General features: G+C 37.4%; 1 protein-coding gene across 21 annotated transcripts in view; it reads right to left on the minus strand.

Moving 5' to 3' along the window:
* KCNMA1 (potassium calcium-activated channel subfamily M alpha 1) overlaps window positions 1-17924 on the minus strand; it is a 430367-nt gene that overhangs the window by 11611 nt on the left and 400832 nt on the right. For 14 of the 21 annotated variants that reach the window (XM_085064005.1, XM_085063996.1, XM_085063994.1 and 11 more), the window contains 4 exons: window positions 13347-13460; window positions 10041-10171; window positions 2870-3064; window positions 1633-1751 (listed from right to left, as the gene is read on the minus strand). In XM_085064005.1, coding sequence (XP_084920131.1) covers window positions 1633-1751; window positions 2870-3064; window positions 10041-10171; window positions 13347-13460 — 559 coding nt within the window. Of the gene's footprint in view, window positions 1-1632; window positions 1752-2869; window positions 3065-10040; window positions 10172-12560; window positions 12645-13346; window positions 13461-17924 lie in introns of all 21 variants that reach the window. The other 7 variants (XM_085063987.1, XM_085064006.1, XM_085063988.1 and 4 more) reach the window with 1 other exon arrangement.

A 17924-nucleotide genomic window follows, 5' to 3' on the forward strand; every position in this document is an offset into this window, starting at 1 on the left:
AATATTTAGCCCAATTTTTGCACTTCTGTTTGTACCTAATTTTAGCTCACATCATTTCCATTTTGATTTAGGACCTTTTTATGCCAGCTATCACTTTTTAAATGTTTTCTGTTGGACAGACATGTCTGAGAATGATGTTCTTCAAGTGAATCACATAATGATTTTTTAGTGAAGACACCATACAAATCATTCTCCTTTCTCTGGCAGCACCATAATGCAATGACTCTAGCAAATAGATTTACATATTGACAAAAACCAGTAACATACCCATCACAAACAGTATTTAAAAGAATGGCTGAAAAGTAGAGAGAGGAGGATTTTATATGCAGCTAATTGAAATACATATTTAATATATACAGTTATTAAATATTTAAATACTGTCAATAGAGCAAGGGATATAATTATTGGTTTGGATTGTGATGGTAGTTAAAACAAGTTAAGGAAAACACATCAATAAGTTTGTAGTGAGGTTAATTTTTTTCATTCATTCCACATGTACATTCACAGCCTCAAAGAGCATTTAAAAAGAGAAATCACCCCATCTGAGAATCCAACATTGCTTAGTATAAATCCCAGACCTGAAATAAAAACTTGCTCAATTTCAAGAATCCCCACCTTCACCTAATGGCCTTTCAGGGTATGAAGGGCTTATAGAGCAGCTGCTAAATTTTTTCATGCATGTGAAAAACAGACCTGAGCAAGGCAATATGCACTTTCTAGCAAGAAATGAGTAAAGATTGAACATGAAGCTCAAGACTTCTTTTCAAATTAATTCAGTAAGAAATCTGCTTAGCTGCTTCAGGGACAGAAGTCCCTTATTAATCCAACAAATAATCCCAAGTATAGCAACTACAGTGTAAATCTAAACTGCAAATAATTTTTTCTACTCAATTTGTTCAGAATCTTACAGGAGAAACCGCTTTGGTGGGCTGCAGCATTGTTTATTGCCATGTTCACCCAATAATGATGCTTTTTGTAGAGCATGAAACAGTAACAGATGGTAGATTTGTGATACTTCTGGTATGGGTCTGTGTGTGTATTTCTAGGAAGCAGTTAATTAAGACACATTTCAAGCAAGCTGCTAAATGGCCTTCAGTGTGCAAAGATGGAAATATGGTTGCTCTATTTAAAGCAGTGAGGTCAGGCTTGGTGCTACTGAAGTAAAAATGTAGTCTACCAAGAGAAGGGTTTCCATTTACTGGAAGAAATTATGATTAGACACAGATGGTACTGATGGGAAACCCATAGGAGTATTTTTTGAGCATTCAGATAAAAGACTAGCTACTGTAATTTAAATTATTATCCTATAACTTAGAGTTGATTGATATAAGGAAACTGAAGTCCTTTCCTTGCATGCAAACAGTGGATCATCATAAAACAAACAAGCTAAAGATATATTCTGAGAATTTAATTTAAAAATTTTGATTAAAATTAGCTGACAACTTATGTTGAGATATCCAGCTTATGATTTAAAGTCCGATAAAGAGTCATCATGAAATCCTCAAAGAGGCAGCTACTGTGGAAAAGTTATGCAGAAATGGAGAAAGCTCTTTTTTATATTTATTACAGGCACTGGGCTCTTCCTCGCTGAGAATACTGAAGAACAGAGATGTTCCAAAGGACTGGACTCACCGTTTAGTGCACTGGCTGGGAGTACTTAGATGTGCATCCCTTAACCGATAAATTCCAAAGCAAAGCATATTGTATGTTTTCAGTGCTTTACAAAATAGGTCTCCATAACAACCTCCATCCTAGAGGAAAGAGAGGGGATAAACAAAACAGAAAAAGAGAACAGCATATTTTTTTTCTTTCTTTGCTCTGTTAACACAATGTCAGGGAACAGGTCATTCCGTTTGAATTTATAAAAAAGGGACAATGTATAGACAGTCTGCTGTGTGTCTCAAATGAGAACATTTTACCCAAGGAAATGAAAGATTGGTGTTGCTTATTTGATTTGTAGCAATGTTAAGCTGCATACCCAAGTGGTTTGATGAGCTGCTGGTCTCAGCTATGACTGGACTGCTATGTGAACTGAAAGGCTGTATGCTTCTATCTGTGTATTCTTGCTGCCCTAATCCTTAAACTGGAATTCCCTGACATTTCTGGGAAGAAGGTAATTCCATTCTTTTTGGACAGAGCTGGTGAACACAAGGTTAATTTAAGCAACATAAAATCCTATATCATCAACAAAGCAAAAATGAGTGCTTTGGGATTCCACGCAAGATTTCAAAAAGTGGTCCATAAAACATTTCCAGATACTTCTTCGTCTATTTTTACATAATGCACTATTTTTCAAAGATCATTTCTCTGTTTGGTTTGGGGTTTTTAAATTTTTTGTTTGCCTGGTTTTTTTACTTCACCCTTAGAACAGTGCAGTCAAATTATCAGAAAATTAGGATTTCACAAGAATTTTAGTTCATCTGGAACCAGAAGAAAACAAAACTTACAACTTTGTTTTTAAGCTAATAAGCAGATTTTAAGAATCAGAAGCTCTGTGAAAACACTAAATAAGCTTATCAAAACCCAGTAAAAATATACCTACACACATTGCTTATATTTAGAATTCATTATTGCTACAACGGTTGTGTCACCCAAATGAGATCATCTGTCTCTTTAGCTGACAATGAAGAAGAGCCACAGGATTTTCTGTATGAAATATGCAGGCAAGGACCCTGAGCAGTCACACAGCTTCTTTAAAAGGTAAAGAGCAAACCTAGCACGCTGCTGTAAATTTTTTAACAATCCAAAAGCTCTATTAAATTAAATAATATAAATTATATGCTTATTAAGATGGATTTTTCCCTCAGTCTGAGAGAAAACTAGTAGAGAACAGACCAGCCTTGGTCCTACACTTTGCTCATGATCTTACCCCTAGGTCTGCAAATGGCCCATCATACAAAGCCAACTGAGCAACTCGACACCTGTCCCTGTTTGCAAGTGTCTGGGGCGTGCTGTAACCTCCTCTCAATGCATTTTCCTCAGCAATCAGTGCTTCCAGCTCTGGTGTGGCTCCTCCTGTTACCAATGTCCGTATCAGTGTGAGGATATTGTCATTGAAGTATGTCTGCAGAGATAAAAGAAAGCTCTTTAAGCAAACACCATTAAAGTCACAACTGAAGACATCCAAATTACAACTTTTCCGGGTTTCTGCTGTTTAAAGTTCTTGGCTGTCTCTTCAAATAATTTTATATAGAAAGTGAAAAGACAGCAGCCTCCAATTACTCTATTTTCTCCTATCCCATTAGGCTCCTATACTAGATCCTTCCTTTTAAACACCAATTCAGGCTGATTTTTATTAAAGTACAAAAATTTGAATGATTTATGTTTCCTATAATTGGTGTTAGTAGTGATGCAATGACTGCTTTCCTTCTCATCGCCCTCATGTCTAATAATGGGCTTTAGGACATGTAATTGTAAAATTCAGACCACATTTAAAGCTTACACAGGCTAGATTGCCTTTTTACTCTTGTCACCAATTCGTTGGGGAGCTGCCTTTGTGCTGCAAATGTCATTACTTATTACTGTGGCTGGACTCGAGCAGTCTAACCGATGTATTGTACTAAACATCTTATTACGAGACTTGACAGTGTTCAGACATAAGCATGTATCAATTAAACATCTTGAGTTCATTCCAGATAAATGTATGATGAGTTTGGGATCCTGGTGGTCCTTTTAAAAAACTCTAGGGTATAGGGTAAGTGTGGTTTATTAAGGAAGATTTACTCCACACTGACATTTTGCCAGCATCTGTAGCACTGCTGGTCTGTCAGGCAAACAATGGGTATTTAAAATATTAATTTAAATCCAGATGAATGACTTTCAAGTTCACTTAAAAGTATACTGGTATAGCTCAGACATACTCAGTTAAACATCTGCAATGTATTGTACTGGGAAAAAAAATGTTGAACAAAAAAAAGGAAAGACTGTCACTTATAGTGTCACCAATGTCTGAGTTTTCAGAAGCTTTGCAAGTGCAGGGGACATAAAAGGAGAAAATGAGCTCACTGTAGAGTACACAGGATTGACATAACGGGATTTCTGGATTTTGTTGAATTTATGACTTAGAACAAATGTCTGTAACCTAACCAAGTAAAAATGAATACCAAATTCTCAAACAGTACTTGTTGTCTAAAGATAAGAATTTTTAAATACTACTTTTCAATGAAATTCATTGCTCTATCCATGAAATGCAATTGTATTTAATACATGAGTAAACTGAGGTACAGCTTGAAATATTTTATCCTGAGATCAAAAAGCAGAACTGGCTTCCTATCCATGTTACTTTGATATTCTTTCTTTGTATAATGAAACTTCAGTTTCATTGTTTGCTGGAGATGACAGATAAAACAGAAGAAAATGAGTTCTACGCAGCAATGTTTCTCACTTTACATTGAAGTTTTGTTACTTCAAGCTTCTCTGCTTATTTACATAGGCAAATATGCCATTGACCTGTTGACTAAATTGAAATGAGAGGAACATATTCTTATTGTCACACATGCCCTGAAGCAAATATTTGCATCTCATCAAGTCCAATTATTTTAAGTTAACCTGGGTAAGGCACTACGTATTTTAACTACAAAGTGTACTGTAAAGAGTAGTCTGACATAAGCAGAGGTTCAGGAAGATTCAGCTAGTCTAAAACAACAGCTAATCTCAAATCATCTCTTACATATGTGGATGCGCTGTGTAACAATTCAAGTGTAATACTCAAACCTCTCTTAACATATAGAAAAATCAATGTGACCCCTTGCAGGAATATAAGTCTGGAGTGATTACATGATGTTTAATAGGAATTGCCACCGTGAGAGAGAGAAGACATGCAAGCATGTTTTTTTATCTTTCAATTACTTCTTCCTTGATGTCCCCAAGATGAGAATCAGAGCTGCCCTCTTTGGCAACTCTTCCCACTGTGCTATACTTCTAAGGCAAAGCTAAGATGCTTACTAGCAAAAGAGGCATCATTTATTGTGGAACAATGACTTAATTTGGGTTTCACAGCATGACTGATGTGGATGGCACCATTTAATCAGATGGATGAGTGCAGCCAAAAGATGTTTCTTGGTTTGGTTTTTTGGTTTTTTTTTTTTTTGCTGGCAATCAATGGGAGAAAAGATTCCAAGTTTCAGGACAAACTGCTGCAGCATTGTGTCTGATCAGAAAATGCCCAACCAAGCAAGAAAAGATGGGTGAATAGGAAGCTGTAACTTGTCACCTTCTGCTAAATAGGGTTGCTTCCTCCTGTACTAATGTACTTAACACTCCTTCAAGAAAAAGCTGTCTGCCCATGCTTTTGATTGTCACAAAAATCAGACTCCTCATTACATCTTGCCAGTTTGGAACTAGGGGAACACTGAAAAGCTGAACTAGCTGATATCCATTTCCTTTGGAATAATAATACACTGAAATTAATCTGAGAGTGATCTTCTACTTGCTCTGTGGGAGGGTACATGGCCTGGATATGCCAGTACTTATAAGAAACTGATCTACAGAATGTCTTTGGAAAGGTGTTGTTGTACTTAAAGTAACAAGGCACTTTCCAGTGATGGAAAAGGATCCCTTTTTTTGACTGTGAAATCATAACTGAAGAAATACTCATTTGCTACTGTCATTAACCAAACCCCACACTGGACATGTGGTGATATCACTTTAATCAGCATCCAGAATGAGAATATGAAATAGGAGTAGTCTAAACACAGAAAAAAGGAAATGCATCATAGACACTGAAAGCGGGTAAATAGCAAGGAAATCATGACACAGATATATCTGAGCCAGCAGTGCCACCTAGCCCTTGCTCCGGAATTGTAGTGCAGCTCTTTCAAATGTTTCAGGGATGCTTTCCCCATTTGTTCAATCATTTTTTAAAGTATAATTACCAGAGTGCTTATGTTTTGCAGTTAATACTGTCATTTCTTTTAAACAAATTGGTCTTCCACAGAAAATTTAACTGAAAATTAGCACATCTTTTAATAATATTGCTTTAACTTTAATAGCACTTTGCCTTTCATTTATAATTACACTAAAATTATCATTTTTCAAGTAATATCTGCCTTTTTTGTGTTTGTTAGTGGATTTTTTTATGTTTTTCCTTTAAGAAGACTCCTCCTCCACCACATGCAGTTTTTAACCTCACTTTCAAACAAATATTTTAACTTGCTTTTGTTTTTCAGTTAGAGGAATAATATATATCCAAACCTAAGGAATGACTGAGCTGACATCAGTAATTCATACCAACAACAAAAGGGTCTTTGAGACAGAATCAACCGCAGAAAATAAATAACAGCATTGCACCATTTGAAAATCTTTTAATTCTCAAACTATTGTCTGAACTTTAGAGAAGTTTGGGACACTTTAACGTACAAGATGCTGCTTGCTAATCCTCTAAACAGACTTGCATGAAAAATAGTGTCGTGTTTCAGAATGTCCATATCAAAGATTAGAACAGTTTCTTTTCTCAATAAATAAGACTGTGAGGATCCCTTAGGGAGAACTCTTGAGTAAAGGTTATAATGAAAAGCTATTATGAACTGTTTTAACTATTTTCTTCCATTCAGTGCCATAAGGAGTAGCAGGGAAGCTTTGGCTCTCAGGCCAACTGCTCCAGCCTTTGAAGGTACTGGTTTCTTTGCATGCATAGGATTTTATGGAATAACTATATCAGCAATACCAAGAAAGGGAGAAAGTGATTCTGCTCAAAACTTTCCTCCTCTTAGACTCTCCTATGTCATGTAACTTTTCTATAGCTGAAGATAAGATTTTTAAAAAACAGTCACATAATCTAAAAGAGGCTTCCACTCCCACACTTTTTAGTTACATTTTACTTGGTGATGAAAACATGTCCTGCTTTCCAGAAGTGGTGCTACCTTGAGATTGACAGAGGATGTGTATTATTTCCCTGGGTTTGCATATGCTACAACAAAATAAATATTAATATATCTTTCAAGTACCTGATGGCAGTCGATGTCTCTTCAAAGACATAATGATTGGCTGGAGCATTTGAACAACAGCCACTGCCACAGTTAAAGCATGAACCATGCCCAGAGCCTGAGCACAGAGCACAGAAATGCCCTTGAACCAAACCTGGAGAGATCACTGCTGCCAACTCAGCAGAAACACAGGGCAGGTTTTGGGCTGATGATTGTCCTCTGAGCAGTGGAGCTTGAGCTACAGCACTGTGCATCCTGGGCTTGTGGGACCACAATGTGGGACATTGCCTCTGCTGCAGAGGCCACACTGTGTGCAGATACCAGCAAATAGCATTTTGAAAACTAAACTTCAGCAAGCCTTTTACCTCTGAAATAAGGGAAAAACAGATAATTTCAAGTTTAAAATGGGCAGTATTTTTTCTTGCAGGAAATAATGCTACACCAGCAGAACGTAAAGATCTTTAGCTCTCAGATATGAACTAGAAAGTTACTAAATTTTCTAATCAGTGATTCATGAGTAGGGTTTAATGCACTGTATCAGTATAAATAAAACTATAAAAAATAATTGAACACTGATTATTATTGTAGAATTATTATTAGTATAATTATGCAATAACTGAATACTTTAGCAAATTATTTTAAATACAGTTTGTAGCTCTTTCTCTATATACATACATCTATATGCACATTTCAAATTACCCACAGATCAGAAACAATACTGTATGCATGGTTATTATTCTACTTCCTAAGTTCCACTACAAAACCCCACTACTCTGAGAATAGATTCATTCTTAAAGGACCATTTCATGCATTGTACCTTTGCATTGTAGACTGTATAAAAATTTTTCATTACAGAGATATCAACAGAGATTTTTTATTGGAATTTTCCTATAAAAAATAAGCAATAAAACCCCCTGAATCACTAACTGGAAGGAATAATGAACTATATACTTGTCTTCAAGTGAGCTGGCAAAGGACAGCACAGTGCACATTATACACTCCTCACAGAATTCCCGTGCAATTAATAAGATGAAAGTATGGCTGCAGATCTCACAATTTAGCTAGAATTTGGGGTTCAGTTTGTCCATACTGGCAAGTATGAAGTTAGAACATTAAATAGAAGCTGTTTACTAAAAACAAGTGCACTCTAGAAAAAAAACAAACAAACAAAAAAAAAAGTAAAGATCTAATACAGTGCAAATAGATTAGTTTGTGTGAGAAACTCTTTTCCTTGGAGAAGAAGTGAAAGGAGAACACACCTTCTCCATGAGAATATGGATAGTAAAGGCAAAACATCTCACACATTTTACACTTTCTAAAGGGTCAGGAAGAATTGTACTTTTCCAACTCTTTACTGGGCCTTTGAGGAATAAAAGAGAAAATAACACTGCCACTGATCAGAAAACTGAGGAAAGAAAAGACAGGATAGTGAACAATTCTAACTGACTGAATCCTTGGCTTGTCTTCTTGATTACTATATTTTTAAGCATAGCATTTTCTACTCTTGTTATCACATTTCTCTGGCTTCAGGCTGCACTGTCCCTGACACACAAAATGAACACTTATATGTGAAAATGTTTAGGAAAAGGACTGTTAAAGAAAGGAACTGCAGAAACAGAAGGGCATGTTGTCCAAAATTCGGAGCTAATAAAAGCTAGCAATAACTAAAAATATGAACATTTCTGAAAAAGCATGCAGTTTTTCATTACCTCGTTATTATTTACTTAAGACACCTTTGCACAAGAAATCAATGATGTCCTCAACATCTTGCTTTCTTTATGGGGCAATGCCAGCAGCAACCACAAGGATTAACCCTACTTTTTCCTTGATTCTGAAGTGCCCTACTGAACAATATATTCAGAGACATTGACTTAGACAATAATGGGAGTAGATAAACAGCTCTAAGTAACATTTGGAACCTTCATGTTAAATTATTCCCATTTATAATGTGAATATGTTAAATATTTTATAGATAGAGATTTTAATTAGAGAAGGTACTGAGTTTAAGAGTGCTTGCTTAGGTTTTCTGAATTTGTCACATCTACAAAATATTGTAAATTGCGTTCAATAAAAGCATTTTCTGAGGTTATCAAAAACTCTTAGGCTGAATTTAGAATAAAATTTTACCAGTGTAGACTCATATTATTCACCTGCGGATGAAAAAAAAATTAAAAATATAGCAGGGAAAATTACAAGATGCAGATACATAAATATGAAATACAAATAAAATAATAAATAATAAAGAAGTTTCATTCTGAATTTAGCTGAAGGTCAGACTCGGCTCCTTTAAAGAAACCCATCTGCTCATATATAGTGTTACTTGGGGTTTACAACAGATCATTCCCAGCATTATGGAACTTTATTCCACAGGGAGTTCAGAAAGCCCATGCTCAGATTTTAAAAAAACTATGTCCTTGCTATAGCTAGCAGAGTTTAAGGTCCCACTGAAAGAACTGTAGTTCACACAGAGCAAGACTGGTCCTTAGCCAGCATGAGGAGCATGAAAAGGAGCATGACCGAGGCGCTTGCTTCAGAACTGTGCTATGGCTGCAAAACAAAAGCCCTGATGTAGACACAACCAAAGGCCACCATCTGTAGTTTCTGGCATGCATTGAAGTTTTGATTCACAAGAAAACTCATATAAAAAAGGGAGGATAACTTCTCCTCACACAAGTAGAGTTCATGAGATGTGTACAATGGCTTTCATAGAGTTCTATCAGTGTCCCCCAGCACTCATACTCAGAGCATTGCTCATAGCTACAGGAAATTAAATGCTCAAAACACAGTTGATGCTGTCTGACAAGAATGGTAAGCGTAGGGACTGACACGCTGAATTTGGGTCTGGCTTTCAGGAGGAAGAGACAACTTTTTTTTGAAAATATTATCCTTAAAACCTGCCATGAGACTGTTTCCTTATAAAATTGTGGACCCATGGAAGTCCTAGATATCTCAGTTAAGGTCTACATGTCCAACTAAGGAAATAACTTAGCTTAGGTTCTGAAATTCTCTTGACATATAAGCAAAAAGCATCTTCTCCGGCCTGCCTTTGGAAAAGACTCTACATTCACACTTTCACAAGTCTGACAGAAGGGAATAAAAAGGTTTTGTTTTGCTTACTGCGCTCATGAGAGAGTCCAGCACACTGACAGCAAACGCGGTTCCACATGCAAAGGGCTGCGTCAGATACAGTTCTGTGTCTGGATCATCATCATCATCTTGGTCCAAGAACTGAACGTTTGAATCATTTACTGAAAATAACAATAATAATATTGAGTAAAATTGAAAGGTGCTTCTGGGTCACCAGCATGTGACCTTACACATCACACAGTCAAAGAAAAAGAAACAGCATATGTCTGGAAACACAGACTTGTGTCTTTGACGTCACTGAAAATGAAATCAAGATGGATGTGAAAATGTGCATTTAAAAATCTGTTCCTCATTATCTTGCTCGTAAGAGGTGACACTCTTGTTCTTGGCAGGTGACTATCCCTTTGCTGTAAAGTGGCTTCATGGCACCAGCTGCCTGCACTCAAAACGAGATACATTATGCTCTTGTATATGGAGACAATCTTGGTATATTGGCTGAGGCTGTATGCATGTACAGTGAAATGTTATCACAAGATACAGAGGTAGAACCCTGTTGTAAAATAAAGGCTGTCAATAAAACTCTGATATAGCCCACAGGCATCTGTTAGATGTGCTGCTGTGATTCTTACTGGAGTGGTGTTAATGCACTTACGGCTCAAAAGAGGATAAACTGTCCCTTTAACATGCATCCATCTGAATGAATGAGCAGTTCTTCTCTTGCAGCACTGCCTTTTGTTCAAATATTTGTCTCTATAACTTCACTTTCTCAGCCACAATTCTACATTAGCCAGTGTGAAAAAGAATCTACATCAGGCTGTTTTAGAGAAAAAGCCCAAACAAAGTAGTATTTGTCATTTTGACTTTCTCTGGCATTTCATTGTCACAGTTAAGCTCTCTGCCTCCAACTCATTTCAACTAAAAATAGTTGTTTCCTTGAGATCAGTGTATCAAGTGGATCATATTTCATGAAATATTTCATTTCCATATTAGTCTCCCTCAGGCATGAAAGCACAGACTGCTTAGCTATGCCATTGAAATACCCTTCAACTTACTAAATGACAAATTAATTTCAGTTCCCATGCAAGAAAGGGAAATGAAAAACTTTTTGAGCATTTGAAACTGCACACACTGAGTATGTCCCTGTTCCCCATGTGAACACATCTCCTGAGCCAACCAAGCAAAATTTGAAAATAACGTGAGAGCTGCTGTTAACTTGATCAGATTTCAGCTCTGGACTTCTTAAGTCAGAAATTCTTCTGCTATTCTGATCTTCCTTCTCATATGGTTTCATTCCTTCCCATGTAGCTTTCTTTTACATCCACTCCTTTTCCAAACTCTGTATACTGCTGTGCTTGCTATGCTTAGCTTGCAAAACATAAATTACTACAGATAAAGCTTCATGATAGCTGTCCAAATGAGATGAGGACAGAATTTAAAATTCTTGCCTTTGCACTCTCTGATGTAACTGTTAAAACATAACACCTTAGCACTGCAATGAGAGAAATGCTCTGCCCTGGGAATCAGAAGAATTTCATCCAAGAAAACACCAATATCCACAATACTTCTTTCTTTAGTACAATACCTATAACTTTATTCTCCAGATTCTTGAGCAATACAGTATATGAAAGCCTGCTGTACCATTTCAAAGTGTACTTTTTGAAAAGCTTGTACCACAGTTTAATTTGCTAGTTGAGAGTAGGCACTCTTGACAGTAGTTTTGTTTTTCCACTTCCACCTGTCAGACTAACACCTGACAGAGACACCGTGCTAGCCATGTGTGGGGTCAGCTCCTGACGTACTACAAATCTAACGTGAATTCTGCAGCTGTGTGTTTATCCTCAGCGTCTTTATCTTCCTAATGCAAGTTAGCACACTAGGATTCGTGGGCCAGGTGAGCTGGGCTCGAACAGGTAGTGCTGTGCCGTAGGGAAAAGCTCATCAAACGCTGCTCCAAAGGCTGGTGAGAGCATTCTGTGTTGAGAGGGAACCACGCAGAAGCTTGGCTGCTCCTCTACAGCTTCAAAACCTGAGCTTCTGAGAAAAAGTCTACTCTACAAAATAAACAAAAAAATAGCTCGAGGGAAAGTAGGATGCTTGGGGGTTTTTTTTCTGGTATCTTTTACTTCTTCTTGGACTTCCTGTGAGAGCTGCTAAGGGATGTCCACCAAACTGACAACAGGCTGAAGTAACAAAAAAGAAAGAGAAAGAAGAGAGAAAAGGAGAGAAAAATTGGTGTAGGAGAGCGAGGGCCAGGGAGGTGGGGACTCAGGCCAAAAAAAATGAATTGGTGAGGAGGTGCTATGAAAACAGCCGGCAGGTCAGACGAGTGTGATCAAAGGTTTACTGATGCTGCGTGAAAAAAAAATCATTAAGAAAGACCAGAACAAGACAGTCAATTTCAACCAGAACCACAAATAAAACACATTCAAAGCAGTGCCATGAGGGTAGCCCCTCTGATACAGCCAGATAAATAAAGGAGAAGCTGATGACAGTAAGAACAACAACAACAGAAAATAAGACAGTGATGTGAAGGAAAAAGGCACTTCTTACCCAGTTCAGTTATCATTAGAATGTGGGTTCCACTGTTTTTTTCCTGACTGATTGAAACCAAAGGCAGAAGTTTGCCAGGCTTAGCTAGTAAGTAAAGTATTTAGGGGGAAAGAAAGTACAGAAAGAGAATAAAGTAAGGGAAAAAGACAGGTAAGGCTCTAAAAAATAAAACTGAAAAAGAAAACAAAAGGACAAAGGACCACAAATCAAGTTTGTATTTGCCATGAAAAGAACAGAACAGCTTCTGCACTTCACATCACACCGCTTGACAACATAAATACCCACAGCTAGAGTGGAAATCAGAGTCTAGTTACCTACCATCATTGTATTCTCAGGAGTGAAATATCTCATACTATTATACAGAGTTTGGTTACACATGATTAAACAGTTTTGGACCATGAAGAAATAAACAAATGGCCTCTTACAATTGATTAAATGCACAGGAAATATCTGCTTATACTTACTGTGGCCTTTTTCCTTTTCTAACCTTAACCCAAAGACCCCTGCTTGTTTGTTACACTATGCAAAAAGCATCTTGTCTGACAGATTATTTATTTAAGAAAATGGAGAAAACTCAAAGGAGAGAAATATATTTCAGTTATTCAAATAAAGTGAACCAACTGTTACTAAATGTTCTTTAGAGAGAGTAATTCAAAGCAGTTTCTAAAAGAGAAAACATAACAGTGTAAGATACAGTATGGGTAATTTTTCTGTATCTGTATAAAAAGAAAAGTGGGGAAAAGATATGGAAATGTACATAAAAAGATAAATGTTAGCTTTTCTTACCTAGCTCTGTTATAATAGGGATGTTGGCTCCTGTTGTAATGGAGGGTTGACGTAAAAGGCCATGGACTGGACTGTTGTCTGGAGATGACCTATCCATCCCAGGGGGTGTAAAGCCTAAAAGAAGAAAAAGAGGGTTTAAAAAAAAAAAAGAGAAAAAAGAAAATAAGAGAGAAAAATAGAGAAAGTTTACAGAGGACAAACTACACAAAGAAATCCCAAAACAAACACCTTCTGTTAAACAGCAATTAAAATTTTAAAGAACACTGTAAATGATAGTACAACCGTGAGAAGAAAATTGCTTCCATTGGCCAGTTTTAGGTTTGGTCAGAAATCACGATTTTAAATTATGTAACTGTTTTGCAGGAGCAGCACCACCCACACATGGCAGGGGTTTTGTAATTTTCATATGTACCATTTATAATATGCATTTCTCTGCAGATTACAGCTGTAGGAATACTGGGATGGAAGGGTCCATTCTAACAGATAAAAAGACAGAATGGAAGGAAGAAGACACAGGTTTTCAAATGGGGTGGAAGAGGATTGCTTGAAAAGAACTGGAGAGAGTGACGATGTGAAGGAAACAGCTGGGAGAGGAAATGTTGGAAGGCACACACAGAAAAAACTAAATCTGGAGACAAGTAACATTCATCTTTTAAAATTACTGTTTTCAGACAGGTTATCCACAGTTTGAAATGGAGCTCTTGACATTGAGCATTTTTTATCTATTTTTTTTTTCTTTAAACAGAAAATACCCAGGCAAAACCTTCTGGAATTTGACTGTAAGTACTGCAAAACAGGTATACAAAAGCCCATGCAATAGCAGGACTGGAAATTCACCGTATAGACTAATGCATTTCATGTCCCTTGTCCAGTAAAGCTAAAGAAAGCATGAGAATGCTCATTTAATGTCATTGCAGAAATGATGGTGAAGCTAAAAATTGACTTTGTGGTTTCATGGAGAAACTTTGTGGTTTCAATGTCAAAGCAGCATTTTTAGGCAAATGTTTGTCTGCTAGGAATAGGATTGAGCCAAACTCACTTTAAACTACACTTTTTAAAAAAAAAAAAAAACATTCTTTTTACCATATTATTCCCAAGTTCATTTGACTTCACACCTAACATCCAGGGACACATTTTGGTCCTCTGTCACTAGTTCTGAATTCTCCATATACTTATTCTACACTAATCACAGCCAAATTAATTCACTATCTTCTTGCAGTGTGGAAATTTTCACTCCATTAAATTAATTGATACATTCACCTGTTACTGAATTCAGGAGAAGATGATATGATATTATTTCCCTTACCTTTCTTCAATTTGGGGACCAATTTACAAATCAGGAAATCTCTAAACTAAATTGTAGTTGTTAGCATATCATACTGGTTTTATATTGTCTTAAGGATTTATGGTTCTTTTTCAGCAATAATTACATCACTCTCACACTGCCCCTGAACTACAAGGACCACTAGATTCTTGATTTAATCAGATTTATTTTTCTCTTTCCACTCATCTATCCCTATGTTTTGTCTGTATCACATACAGAATATACAGGTATTAAAACTAGAATCACTGGGAAGAGACTTTTTTAGCTCTGCAGAAGGTACCAGTACGAATTTCATTATGACTATTACAAGAAAACTAGATGCAATATGGTGATTGTACAGACAGGATAGCTTAAAAAGGGAATGAAGAGTCTGTGAAGAAACTCCTCAGGAGAAAAGAAGTGGATATGATATCTTCAACAGGCTTGCAAGACAAAAACATTGTCATAGACAAACCTAGGTCAGTAAAGCAATTCTATATAATATTACCAGTGGATAGAAAATCTTTAGAAAGCAGATTTCTTAGAGGCAATGGAAATGTTAACAGTCAGTCATTTAATGCCACCTGCTGTGCTGAACTCAAGAAGACTGGCTTGGTGACAGTGAGTTGCAGTCTCAGCCACTTTCGGTTCGCAGATGTTTCCTTGTATGTGGCACTATGACTGAGAGCTGTTTTGGCTTTCTGAATGTTTACCTGTTCATGGCAGAGCCTGAGATTCCTCACGCTCACCAAGTGAGTCTGACAGAGGTCCTTCAGTGACCACCTCGTAAGTTACAGGGAACACTGACACTCTCACAGCAGCAGGAAAATTGAAGTGTGACTCCAAAGGGAAGAAATTCTATCTGAGGACAGGTGGGTATTGGTGTGACACCTCCTTCTGCAGCAGGATCCAGTGTTTTAAGTCCTGCATTCTGTTGTGGAATGCATTCTATTAGGAGATGCAAGATATGACCTTTGTCACATTAGAAAAAGCTCAAGTACCTGCAGACCACTTGAGCAGTTAAAGTGGCAGCTGGGTCTGCCAGTTTAGACCAGTTGGGTCTTCTGCTGAATTAAAAGTCAAAATGGCAACAGCAAGACTTTTCCCACTCACTTATGTCAAAGTAAATAAAACTAACATTTTTCTCATGAACTCTAGGGGTTCTACTACTGGGAGTACCCCTAGAGGCTCTGCTTCTCCCATTTTCCTGCAGCCTTTCTTCCCCCAGTCTCAGGATTCACTTCTCAAACTACCTTTTAGTGAATCAGACCCTTCAGATGAAAGGAGCACATCACTTTTTCCCTACCAGTTTGAAGCAAATTGAAGTAAGTTAGCGTAAGCCATCTAAATGTGTAAGTTCTTGCCTCCCCTCCAGTGCAATGTGCACACACAGAGCCATGCACATGCACACTCTCCATCGAAGCCCATTTGCAGCCACCTCTCTAACCCTTAGAATATCTGTCTTCCTAGGATGGTGTCAGAAGATTGAAGTAAATGTGGCATTTTTGTTAGACACAGACTGTCAGAAGCTCTGTAATTGCACACTGCACACATAGTGCATTCAGTCTGAAATGCAGGAGGCATGTTAAAGGGATTTTGTTTTCTCCTTGAATGAAAAATAGACTCATGCATTAATATTTTCCATCCTACCATTCTGAAAGACGTGAGAAGTATCTTATATTTTAATTTAATTTCCTTGCTCATACCTAATTCAGACACTTCTAGAAATTTAATTTTAAGAAATATAAAAATATTGGAATATTTTCAGGAAAAGGGAAACTAGCATATTTGAGGATTTTGTGTGTTTATGTTTGGAGTCACAAGGCATCGAACACCTTCAAGACACATTCCTGCTCCCAAGTCACAAAGTAATTTCCATACATAGGCTGTCTATTTTTCTCCTCCAGAAGAGAGAACCAAAAAAAAACAAAATTAAAAAAAAAAGTGCAGGAAACTAACCTGCTTTATCAGAACTTTCATTTAAAGGCATGAAAAACTACAAGTGACAGCTGTGCAGATTCAGTGAATGTGACATTTTTGAATTTCTTCAACTTGACAAGTAAACACCTTAAATCGGTAATGCTATATGCATAATACATGACCTGTATTTTGACATCCATCATCAAATGCTGACTTGAGAAAATACAGGTTTGTACGTCAAGGAACAGCACCCATAAAGCAGGGAGAAATTCAGGTCACAGGGTATTAGGAAAACTCTATTTCATTACAGAAGCTGAAACAAGCTAAGGCATCAGATTTAAGATCCATTTTCAGCAGTGAAAAGATTCAATTCCTCTGCACAGAGCATTCATTTAGAAATGACATGCTTTCCTCACAGCCTCTTTTCATTTTCCTTTTCATATTCCATTTTCTCCTTCAGTCCCCAAACCTTGTTCCATTAATGCTCATAAAAATCGTAAAACAGGGCTGATAGTTGTGATCTTACCAACACAGCATCTCCTTGTTCAACAAACAACTGAGGGAGCTCTGGCTACAACTGCTTAACAGATCAACCTCTACAGTGAAACTCACATGCCTGTGCAAGCCTGAGCACAGTGCCTGTGGAAGGAAATGCAGTGACAGTGGGGGGACTTCTGAAGAAGAGAATTCTCTTTGCCAACAATCAGGAGGTAAGGTACAGCAAAAATCATATCCGTTCCAGCAGCCACCTCATCTGGTACTAAATTGCTGTAATTGGGTGAGTGGTTGACTTTTTATCACTTGAGTTAAGCTTTTTTGTGGCTTGTTTTTGTTTTCCTCACTTATTAAACTGGATTTACCACAGGCTATGAGTTTTTTTCTCACTGTGGGACTTAGCTGTCAGTGACAGTCAACCCACCACCATTAGCTATAGTGACAATCACCACAACATAGAGTCACAGATCATTTAGGTTGGAAGGGACCTCTAAAATCATAAAGCCCAACCACTAACCCAGCACTACCAAGTCCACCACTACACCATGTCACTAAGTGTCACATCTAAATGTCTCCGAAATATCTCCAGGGATGGTGACACCAACACTTCCCCAGGCAGCCTGTTCCAACGCTTGACAACCCTTTTAGTGAAGAAATTTTCCCTAACATCCTATCTAAAACTCCCCTGGCACAACTTGAGGCCATTTCCTTTTGTCCTTTCACTTGTTACCAGGGAGAAGAGACCAACCCCCACCTCACTACAGCCTCCTTTCAGGTAGCTGGAGAGAGCAGTAAGGTCTCCCTTACCAAACTGAAGAATCTTCAGTAGGATGCAGCCCACTCAAGTTTGTGTCTGAAAC

The sequence above is a fragment of the Lichenostomus cassidix genome, chromosome 6, assembly GCF_008360975.1.
Source record: "Lichenostomus cassidix isolate B80296 chromosome 6, HeHo_3.0, whole genome shotgun sequence".
NCBI lineage: Eukaryota > Metazoa > Chordata > Aves > Passeriformes > Meliphagidae > Lichenostomus > Lichenostomus cassidix.